The 12,259-nt window shown below is 40.2% G+C and overlaps 1 protein-coding gene across 1 annotated transcript; it reads right to left on the bottom strand.

Moving 5' to 3' along the window:
• Positions 1-10,848: 10,848 nt before the first annotated feature.
• On the bottom strand, positions 10,849-11,907 carry LOC137281127 (protein FAM186A-like). The gene has a single exon (XM_067812255.1). The coding sequence runs from the start codon at positions 11,905-11,907 to the stop codon at positions 10,849-10,851; it is 1,059 nt and encodes a 352-aa protein (XP_067668356.1).
• Between the last annotated feature and the right edge of the window lie 352 nt (positions 11,908-12,259).

The following is a 12,259-nucleotide window of genomic DNA, read 5'->3' as shown; positions in this document are numbered from 1 at the left end:
TTTGTTTGGTTCAGTTTTTTTCCCAGTATGGGGTTCTGGCACAGATTCTCGTCTACGATCAACTGTTTGAGACTGGGGGGTAGATGGTACATCAGTCTGCGTGTCAGTTGTTGAAGTTACTGCACTGACCGAGTAGAGGAGTGTTTGCTGATCGGTGATCCAGCTAATGGCTGTCTGGCACACACTATCCACTTTTTGGATAGAAGAAGAAACTGCGGCAGAATATGGTTTTGTTAAATTGTTGTTTTGTGTCTGGTCGGCAACTAACTTTTTGGCCTCAGAGAAAGAAATGTTGTTTGAATATTTGATTTTAATAATCCTAGATTCTTTCTCAAACACTGGACATTGCTTAGAGTAAGACATATGCTCACCACTACAGTTTGCACATTTCATGGCATTTGTACAATCAGTGTTCTCGTGATTTCCACTGCAGCGGGAACAAATTGGGGAGTTGTTACAAGAACTTGCCCCATGACCAAAATGCTGACATTTAAAACAACGGAGTGGATTTGGGATATATGTATCCACACCGATGTTAAGATATCCAGCTTTGATGGATTTGGGTAGTTTGGATAGCGCAAAAGTAAACAGATAGGTGGTAGTAGGGACAACCCTGTCATTAACCTTTCTAGTGAAACGTTTCACGGATGTCACCCCTTGAGTCTTGAGTTCTGCCACAATCTCCTCTTCTGACATGTCAGATAAACATTTTGAACGATCTCGAACAATGCCTCGACACGAATTTAATGTCTTGTGGACAGATACAACAATCTCAGTATCAGCAAAATGGGTTGCTTTGAGCAAATTTAGAGACTGCTGCCTTTTAGCACATTCAATCAACAAAGAGTCAGAACGGAGACGAGTAATATTTTGCACAGTGCCACATATTCCTTCCACAGCCTTAGAGACAACAAAAGGGTTTATCTTAAGCGGGAGACCCTTAGCACCTTCCACAACCAGAAATCGTGGCCATGACTCTACCTTTAAAACAGAACTTTCATCATCAGAAGACGAAATAGTGTCTATATCAATATGACGTCTTTTAGTTGAGTACCGAGAACCAGTGATTTGTGGGGAAGCCATGTTGAAGGTAAACATTCGACATCCCTGCTCCCCACCCGCCATCGAGTGTCAACGAGGACAGTGCTGTAGTGGAAACCAACGACAAACACTAGGGCTACAAGGATGTTATACTCAAGCAATATCAACACAGGTAGCAAATATTGCCAAACAGAATAAAAGTCAGGTTGGTTCAGACCCTACATTTATTTGATGACAATTTGAACCTGGAGGTCAATAGTGCCAGATTGGCCCATGAGCCACCGCCTTCTGGCATAGGACTCTAGGCAGTTCAATCAATAAATAGTGTATATATTTGACATAGAAACGGCCAATACCCAATAATAGTTAAAATGTGCAAAATACAGTCACCATGCACTGGGCTTGGCGTGACCAGCCGATTGATAGAATCGGGCCGATTCTACCACCCGTCTAGGTGAAGTAAGGGCCGAAGTGGTGTGTTGAGCAATAGGAGCGCGGTTCCAGACTCCTGCTGCCCTCAACCACCAGACTACCGTCCTCCACCGACACGGGACGCAACCCACGGCAAACGGGTTGGTGGACCAAATATCCCCCCGGGTCCACTACGGGGGTGTCGGCGAGCTCTTGGCGTTACCCAGCACCCACCACGAGGAGGTGTCTCGCCACGGGTGCCGTGTTAAGAATGGGCTTAAGAAGTTCGTAGGACTACGAACGTTTCGAGAATAGATAGCCAGAAGTTTAAAACCATTCACTATTTGTTCACCAAACGTGACACATAGATACATGTGGTGGTGTACTGGTGCCTTTGGGTGTTTCTGAATATAACATGTTTTTGCGTTTTCATGGCAACACCTTTGACTGAAATTGGTGGCTGTGCTCTTTTCCGAAGCAGAACTGTAATACCGGTCACTATTTCTTCACCAAAGTTGGCACATGGATAGGTCTGGTGGGCTACTGGTGCCTTTTGATAGTTTTTTAATTCTGCATAAAATATTTGTTGTGTTTCCATGGCAACAACTTCGAAATTAACTGAATGTGGTGGTAGTGCTCCTTTTTTTAACAGGAGTGATGTAACATATGTCATATTTGGGATTTCACTTTCTTAGTAAAGTACAAATTCTAGTACTTTTTTTCGGTTGAGTCCCATTCGGGATTCGAACCCGCACCCTCAGAGTCAGGCACCTAATCGCCAGCACACAAAGTCAGCCGCCTAGCCCGCTCAGCCACCGCGACATATTCATGAAGAGTATTTTCCAATTGCGGGGGATATTGACACTGCCATCTTGTAAAAATTCGAAATGTCGATGAACATAGTAAACCGGGTAATATGTACTTGTGTTGATGTTCTGTATGTGTGCGATGATGAATGTCAGTCATTTTTATTTTCAGAGCGTCCAAACACCTCTGTCAGGGTAATCAGGAACACTGTGCTGGGCATATGCAGGCCCCAAGATACAATAGGTACTCCGTCTCATTACATTCATCCATGTTCTTGGCGGTTGTTACGAGTATATGCGTAGCTATTGTATTGACAGCATCAGCTGTCTCATTTTACGCAAGACACTACATACAAGACACTACATTACATAGACATCAATTCCACGTACAAATCCTAGTATAGCATTGCAGAATAATTTGTTTTCAGACGGTTTTCCGTGTTGACATCTGCTTTATATGGTACTTCGCTCGGTCCATCTACGTAGGTATCGACGCTTGTAATGAGCGAATGTGCATTGTTTTCATCGTTGGCATTGGCTGTTATAAATATAGTTATAATTTATTTGTAATTATTATCATCCTATATTTATATCTTTTTCTATAAGACGTCTTCTTTCAACATTTCAGTGATACCTAAGCCAATGAAAACTGCAGATTCGATGGATAATATCATGAAAGACTCGATTAAATATTTTAGTTAATCAGTACTCCTCAAAACATTTTGCGTGCGTGCGTGCGTGCGTAACTTATACACACGCACGCACACACGTCGATTATTACGACTGTTCCTGCCTTGTCAATGGTATAGCCTATTTACTTTAGTGAGTATCAGGTACTGATACAATATCCAGCTCGCGGTAACTCCCTCATTTGCATTATGAATTGGATATTAGTACTATTTTCGACAATTTGAGAAGGAACTTTGAAGAGATTCTTTCATTTTGGCATGTTTAACTTCACGTACCTATGAGAATAAACACAAATTATTTTTTTTTAAAATAACAAACATATTACGGAATTTGTTTGATATACTGACTTGCCGGTGTGTAATAGTTACTTTATACAGCAATATCCAACAATTGTGCCTTACCAGTAATTCATTGTTTTAACGAGCATTCCCAACTGCTAGTTTTGATATATTGACCTTCGGTGCTTTATATTTCAGGTCATCGACTTATCCTTGGTGATTCTCTTTCCCAGGGAATTAGGGGAAGTATTCCCAACTGCCAAGTTAATGCACTCCCCGGAACTACGTTAAAGAAAATGAATGTGTTATTGGAAAGTGTATGTTTAAAATATTACCACGTCATTTTGTTACATGTGGGAACAAACGATATCTCGTCCTTTAAAGTTCACAGTTTTCAGGCCGAATATTTCAGTTTAATAAGGTCTATGAAATCGCTTAATCCTAATGCTGTAATAATATGCTGTGACATAATTCCACGCACCAAGGATTTCAGCGAAACACTTGGGGTGGTAATCCGTGCGAATAATATCATAAGGCATGTGTGCACTGTTCTCAAATGTAAATATGTCCGAACATCTAGAAGATTTTTATGTTTAGGAACAGGTACACCAAGGCACTAGTATTGACAGCGTTTGAGCATTAAGGGTCCTGCGTAGGGGGGTGGGGGGTTATGATATGAGGCGATACACCGAATGCTTGTTAAATACATTATATAGACAAAGGGGATAGAATTTCGGTGCACTTTGGACATATACTGAAACAAATAGATGGCTTGAATATATGAAGTTTTAAAGAAACTTATTGAAATGATTTAGTCTGACATTTCCATTTATTTCCAAATATGATTCTATATATGTCGATGTTTCATTATCCTATTTCGGTATGAATAAAACTGTTATGAAAATATTTCCTGATTTAAAAATCAGTATAATCGTGCACTATCCATAAATATTGTTTTGGTCGTTCATCTCCCCGAAATGTTTCCTTAGTACTTTACATAGTTTCCTGCTGCGAAAGGCAAATGAAAAGTCACTATAATAAGTATTTTCGTTTGTTGCTAGTATGTATTATAAAAAAAACTGTTGTATAATGTACCACTTGATCTTCAATAAAAATAGCAGAAGTTTCATAAGACATTTCTTGGTGTTATTTAGTGCATAGAGTACCTAAGGTATTTCATAGTTACTCGTATTTATGACTGCCGTAGTTGAATGTGCGTGTAGGTGTGTTGGAAACAGCGACCGCATCACCACTGAAGCCTTCAATTTCGAAGCCTTTTATATTTATCTCAAATGCTGAGATGTTCGCCTACATTTTATATGTAGAACCTACCTTTTCATCTGAAATATTATTCTAAAACATCGCCAAATACATGGCTCATCATATTTATATTGGGCTGCCGTGGTCGACTGTGAGTATAGGGTGTTGGAAAGTGCTGCCGCAACACCACTTAACAGTTGAACTAAGATTCCATGTATGTTTTCTGAAATCCTGAGATGTTCGTCTACATTCTATTGTGTGCACATTTTATAGTCTGCACTCTTATTTCACCCATTTAGTGGTGATGCGGCCATATTGTATTAATGTGCGTCCCTGCCGGTTAGTTTGCTGAAGATTTTTTTGTGTGAATATATCTAATCAACTAAACGTGATAACAATTATTTCTAATGAGCAACTGAAGAACTAAATATGATAACACCTATGCGTAAAAACGAATGTGTGAAGTACTGATTAAATATTCAAACTTATTGTTTATGAATTTCTAAGAATTTTACTAAATTTACTAACTCCTAATCTCTAAATGCTAACTCTGCTAATGTTCTACACCCGACTAATACCAAACTAACCGAACCTCGAAATATCTAACTTCTAACTTTCTTTACTATGAAAACCCAACTGATTGTCAAAACTAAAATATAAACCTAACCCAACTCAAAACGCATGTAGTCTGCGATACTGAAAAATCAACTAAAAATGTTTAACATTGAATCTGGGATCCTGTAGAGTTCACTCGCAGGTAAATCTCGTGCAGTCAGTGTCTATGGAATGAACGAACTGGATGTGTTCCTACGAATGTTTGTTTATTCCATAAACATTAACTGAACGAGATGCGTTTTTGTGAACACTCCCCCACTTAGGTAGAGGTAGGCTTAGTTACCTGCAGTCGTTGGCCAAGATGGATTTGACATCTGATTTTAGATGCGAAATCAACCTTTTCAGTTCTTTGATTGCACCAACAAGTCTGTATCATTATCAGATATGATCAGCTTTGGCATGCCACGTCTGTCGGCCATGCGAAACAATGCTCTCCTAAAAAAAAAAGAAAAAAAAGAATCCGAATCTAATCCAAAAGCAATCTCAAGATGTACAGCTCTGGTTGCTAAACAAAGATATCTCTTTTGCCTACTCTTGCCACAACACTCGAGAGTAATAAATGGAGCATATCCATGTCGATTTCAAAACTGTCTGCGCAGCTAAAGGAAATGTTTTTCTTTGCAATGCAGCATGATTCTGCGAAACATACTGAGCAAGGAAAGTGGAACAGTTTATTCCGAAAATGACCCTAGAAAACTCGTGCACCTCAGGTGTTTTGTCCTGGTACATATCTCTCCAAAGAAACCTAAAGTATGGTCGATCCTTTTCACTGATCCCGATCTGGAGATACATCTCTATGTCACAGATGACAGCAACAGGAAATTTTCTGAACCTCAAAAGAAATTCGAACAAGTCATTCTGTAGTTTGGCCCTGGATGAATACAGTCATTCAAAGATATCCCCTTGCACTTGGCAGAGGCATCAAAAACTACATGAACCTTTGTGGTTGTTCGATCAAGTTTCACAACTGGGAAGCGAGGCATAATCCATTTACTATTCCTAGTTTTCTCCTGGATCTAGCTTTCTGATGTAGCCTTTCTCAACATACTCATACAGCATATCTATCAGAAACAACCTTATCTTTTGACAGTTTCTTCTCCAAATTCACAAGGCGATTAAGTGCAATGTCATAGTTGTCTGCAAGACAATCTTTGTCACTTCAAGGTATTGCAACTCTGTATATCCCATTCTGATATTCCAGTGATACATGGACAATATCAACTGCGATCTTTTTCACAGAGACTCATATCATTTTTGGATTTGGAATTTCTTCCATTTCCCAAAAATTGCTAGACTATCATATCAAGGTTATCTGTACCAGTATTGTTATTCCTGACAAAGAATGTTTCTGTGGAATGTGTCCTGTGTTCAGTCTTTGATATATTCCCTACGCAAGTCCAACCTAAGGGTGTTAATCTGGCAATAGGTTCTCCAGGATTACCACATACATCTCCGTGTGAGCAATGCAAATCTAAACAATCTAAGCCTATGAGGATATCAACAACTGGGCGAGAACAATGTTTTGGAAACTGAATATTTCTCAAGTGTTTCCACCTATGGGCATGTTTCTTCCAGTTAATTACATTCATCTTGCCTGTCACTTTTTCAGTAGTCAACGCATTGACCTTTGTCGTGAAAGACCCATCTAAGCTCTGAAGGTCGCATTCAAGTGAGGTACTTCTGAATCATTCCCTGTTTACCATGAAGCAGTCGATTGTGATCTGCTTTGCAACCATCAATTCCACATACAACATATCTACTACAAAACTTTCCACGATGATTTTTAGCTAGGCATCGAAAGAAGAGACTCGATTCTTTGACTTTATCCCATCGACATCCAAAGTCTAATTCCTTAAATTGTTTACATTGCCAAATCTTATGATTTGCAGCCTCACGCACAGAGGACACTTCGAAGTTTGATCCTGATTTTGATTGCCAAAGAACGTGCCTGGTTTGGATTTAGCAACTGTTGATTTTAATGAGAAGCCCTGGTTTGCTTCAACTGCAACTGTCTGAAAGTTAGACTCTAACAGTGTCCATTCTCGTAGGGTCTCTACTGACTCCTGTCGCTGTGGTTCGTAAATCCACCTCTTATAACGAGTAATCATGCTTTCTGTTAACTTTGGTAACAACAGAGCATATAGACACCCATCTCCTAACTCCTCTACTTTGTCAGCCTCTCGAAAACTAACCACTGCAATGTCCAATAGATCAGCAAATTTGTCTAATTCCTTTGCATTTCCCGGACTCAATTGTTTAAAGTTGGAAATTTCCTCTAGCTTTAAAGCAATCTGTCTCCTTTTACCCCCCATATTTTCTTTCAAGCCTTTCTAATGCAATATCAAACTATGCTGTCCGCTAATTTTGCAACAACCTGAGCTGCATCTCCAGATAGGTATTTTTTCAGTTGAAGCAGCTTATATTCATTGCTGGCAGGTGCTCTATCAACACAGGCCATGAATGCTGCTTTCCACATTTCATACTCTGCTACTTTGCCTGAGAAAATAGGGATTGACTCTCGCTTAAGTTGTGTCCATAAATCGTCACCAATATTTGGCCGCGTTGTTCTAAACATGTGTCCTATCAAGGAACATAGAATGTGGAGACTGTCTATAATCTGCAGTGTGTTCATGTGTATGTCTGGCATTGTCCCTATTCGAACTTTCTAAAGGTTTCGTCTGTACATCATTCTTTCCAGTTTTACTGGAATCCACATCACTTTCATTTTCTTGATTCTGTGCTGCCTGACTAACATGCTGTGATTGTGAATGCACATGGCTCTGAGTGAAACCTTGGAATGCCACTCCTGACTGATCTGACAAAACCTGTCTCTAGCGTATGTTTAGCCTGCTCAATAGCACCATCAGTTTCGCATTCGACTGCTGCTAATTCTTGTTTTGTTTGCTTGAACAGATCAACATCACCAGACTCACTATACGGTATTGACAGTTCACAGATTACATTAATAGCCTTGCTCTGAAGAACAACTTACCTGGTCTATCATGTCACTCACAGCATGTCTAGAGGGTAGCTTTTTTCTATAAGAGCCTACAATTTGTTTTTACTTTTTATAAGAGACGTTTTTGTAGCTGCTTTTTTGCTTTTTTAATTTTAATATTTTTAGCTCACTCTCTATCAGATTCAGAGAAGTCTCTGCTTCCTTTTTGCTTTGCGGCAACGACATGATGAGCCAGGTCAAGACGTGCCAACGTTTTCACCAATGAGCAAACACATACAAAATATCAACTTCACGATCAAAACACTAACCTAACGCTAATCTGTCAACACACGACAGACTTAAACCTAAACTAAACTGAACTGAACTGAATTAGTGCTAACCACGCTCTGCTACCATTTTTGTTCTGAAGGTTTTTGTGTGAATATATCTAATCAACTAAACGTGATAACACTTATTGTCTGTGAGGAACTAAACGTCATAACAATTAGAGAGCAACTGAAGAACTAAATATGATAACACCTATGCGTAAAAACGAATGTGTGAAGTACTGATTAAATATTCAAACTTATTGTTTATGAATTTCTAAGAATTTAACTATATTTACTAACTCTGCTAATGTTCAAACCCCGACTAATACCAAACTAACCGAACCTCGAAATATCTAACTTCTAACTTTCTTTACTATGAAAACCCAACTGATTGTCAAAACTAAAATATAAACCTAACCCAACTCAAAACGTCTGTAGTCTACGATGCTGAAAAGCCAACTAAATATGTTTAACATTGAATCTGGGATCCTGTACAGTTCACTCGCAGGTAAATCTCGTGCAGTCAGTGTGAACGAACTGGATGTGTTCCTACGAATGTTTGATTATTCCATAAACACTAACTGAACGAGATGCGTTTAGTGAACACTCCCGAACAGTTAGGTTGAGGTAGGCTTAGCTACCTGCAGTCGAGGCATCATCGGTTTGTGACCCGATAGGGTCGTCGGCCAGGCATATCCCGTCATAGGTCCGCACGAATTTCGGCAGCGGGTTGAATAAACGGATGACGTTATATCCCTGTGTTGTCGTATTCATATTCATTATCTAAAAAGTAACAAATTATTTTTCATTCCCCGAAAGTCTGTAACCTGATATTGAACACACTCGTAAACAACTTGCCCAAACAACTGAGCATGGTTAAATGGTCTTTAAGAGTCATGGTCTTTTTAATAGCTTCATGTCAGCACTACGTTAAAAAACGAAAGATGAAAGGCATCTAATAAGTACAACGTTTCAATGAAATACTTGTTCTCCGTGTTATCAATATTTATTAAGTTTCAAGTTATTCACAGCATGTCTCACCACTCCTAAAGTAATAATAGCATGAAGTTCAAACTAGTGTAGATGTGGTCAATATCATCATATTATACTGCAGGGTTTAGTGGATGTAAGGGTATCGTTACTATGTTTGAAAACAATATAGAAGTCTGTAACCGGAGCATATATACATGCTTGAATTACCATTACAGTGTTTCGTATTCACTATCTTCGACTATTCCTTTGGTAAATAAATCGTTTTTCATTTTTTGACTAAATGAACTGAATTGAAATCATAACTGGTCTCGACCCGTGAAGGTCCCGGGGTAGAATAGGCCTTCAGCAACCCATGCTTGCCATAAAAGGCGACTCAGTTTGTCGTAAGAGGCGACTAACGGGATCGGGTGGTCAGACTCGCTGACTTGGTTGACACATGTCATCGCTTCCCAATTGCGCAGATCGATGCTCATGTTGTTGATCACTGGATTGTCTGGTCTAGACTCGATTATTTACAGACCGCCGCCATATAGCTGTAATATTGCTGAGTGCGGCGTAAAACTAAACTCACTTACTCACTCATAACTGGTCTCCCGGCTTGGAGTATCATATTTATATAGGGTTGCCGTGGTCGAAAGTGCATGTAGGTGTGTTGGCAACAGCGGCCGCATCACCAGTCAGTGGTTGAATTAAGGCTCGTAGTATTTTTTCTAAGATGCTGAAATGTTCGTCTACATTTTATGTGCGGACAATACCTTTCTATGTCTTCCCAAAATATTCTGAAAAATCGCCAAAACATGGTCTCCCAGCTTTGAGTATCATATATAGGCCAGCCGTGGTCGAATGTGCATGTAGGTGTGTTAGAAACAGAGGCCGCATATCACCACTAAACGGTTGAATTAAGATTCGGGTTTTTTTCTGAAATCCTGAGATGTTCGTCTCTGAGTTGTCACCGGTCTATTCATGTGTTCATGTCTCTGAGTTGTCACCGGTCTATTCATGTGTTCATGTCTCTGAGTTGTCACCGGTCTATTCATGTGTTCATGTCTCTGAGTTGTCACCGGTCTATTCATGTGTTCATGTCTCTGAGTTGTCACCGGTCTATTCATGTGTTCATGTCTCTGAGTTGTCACCGGTCTATTCATGTGTTCATGTCTCTGAGTTGTCACCGGTCTATTCATGTGTTCATGTCTCTGAGTTGTCACGGTCTATTCATGTGTTCATGTCTCTGAGTTGTCACCGGTCTATTCATGTGTTCATGTCTCTGAGTTGTCACCGGTCTATTCATGTGTTCATGTCTCTGAGTTGTCACCGGTCTATTCATGTGTTCATGTCTCTGAGTTGTCACCGGTCTATTCATGTGTTCATGTCTCTGAGTTGTCATGGGTCTATTCATGTGTTCATGTCTCTGAGTTGTCACCGGTCTATTCATGTGTTCATGTCTCTGAGTTGTCACGGTCTATTCATGTGTTCATGTCTCTGAGTTGTCACGGTCTATTCATGTGTTCATGTCTCTGAGTTGTCACCGGTCTATTCATGTGTTCATGTCTCTGAGGTGTCACCGGTCTATTCATGTGTTCATGTCTCTGAGGTGTCACCGGTCTATTCATGTGTTCATGTCTCTGAGTTGTCACTGGTCTATTCATGTGTTCATGTCTCTGAGTTGTCACCGGTCTATTCATGTGTTCATGTCTCTGAGTTGTCACCGGTCTATTCATGTGTTCATGTCTCTGAGTTGTCACCGGTCTATTCATGTGTTCATGTCTCTGAGTTGTCACTGGTCTATTCATGTGTTCATGTCTCTGAGTTGTCACCGGTCTATTCATGTGTTCATGTCTCTGAGTTGTCACCGGTCTATTCATGTGTTCATGTCTCTGAGTTGTCACCGGTCTATTCATGTGTTCATGTCTCTGAGTTGTCACCGGTCTATTCATGTGTTCATGTCTCTGAGTTGTCACCGGTCTATTCATGTGTTCATGTCTCTGAGTTGTCACCGGTCTATTCATGTGTTCATGTCTCTGAGTTGTCACCGGTCTATTCATGTGTTCATGTCTCTGAGTTGTCACCGGTCTATTCATGTGTTCATGTCTCTGAGTTGTCACCGGTCTATTCATGTGTTCATGTCTCTGAGGTGTCACCGGTCTATTCATGTGTTCATGTCTCTGAGTTGTCACCGGTCTATTGATGTGTTCATGTCTCTGAGGTGTCACCGGTCTATTCATGTGTTCATGTCTCTGAGTTGTCACCGGTCTATTCATGTGTTCATGTCTCTGAGTTGTCACCGGTCTATTCATGTGTTCATGTCTCTGAGTTGTCACCGGTCTATTCATGTGTTCATGTCTCTGAGTTGTCACCGGTCTATTCATGTGTTCATGTCTCTGAGTTGTCACCGGTCTATTCATGTGTTCATGTCTCTGAGTTGTCACCGGTCTATTCATGTGTTCATGTCTCTGAGTTGTCACCGGTCTATTCATGTGTTCATGTCTCTGAGTTGTCACCGGTCTATTCATGTGTTCATGTCTCTGAGTTGTCACCGGTCTATTCATGTGTTCATGTCTCTGAGTTGTCACGGTCTATTCATGTGTTCATGTCTCTGAGGTGTCACCGGTCTATTCATGTGTTCATGTCTCTGAGTTGTCACGGTCTATTCATGTGTTCATGTCTCTGAGGTGTCACCGGTCTATTCATGTGCTTGGTCAAAGAATAAGTCTCTAGATCAAAGTGTACAAACAACTGAAGTTGATTTGCGAGGGACAGTGTACCACAGTATAGTAGTGTATGAATGTCAGATGTATTGCGATATATCAAAATTGTTTTCTAATATTTTTCAGGTTTCCGCAGTCTAAGTAAACTTATCCCCAGTACTTTTCGTTACACTCCACTACTGATTACAAAAAA

The sequence above is a fragment of the Haliotis asinina genome, chromosome 4 (assembly GCF_037392515.1).
Source record: "Haliotis asinina isolate JCU_RB_2024 chromosome 4, JCU_Hal_asi_v2, whole genome shotgun sequence".
In the NCBI taxonomy this organism is placed as follows: Eukaryota; Metazoa; Mollusca; class Gastropoda; order Lepetellida; family Haliotidae; genus Haliotis; species Haliotis asinina.
The sequence above is the reverse complement of the archived record's forward strand: the minus strand, read 5'-3'. Positions and strand labels throughout refer to the sequence as shown.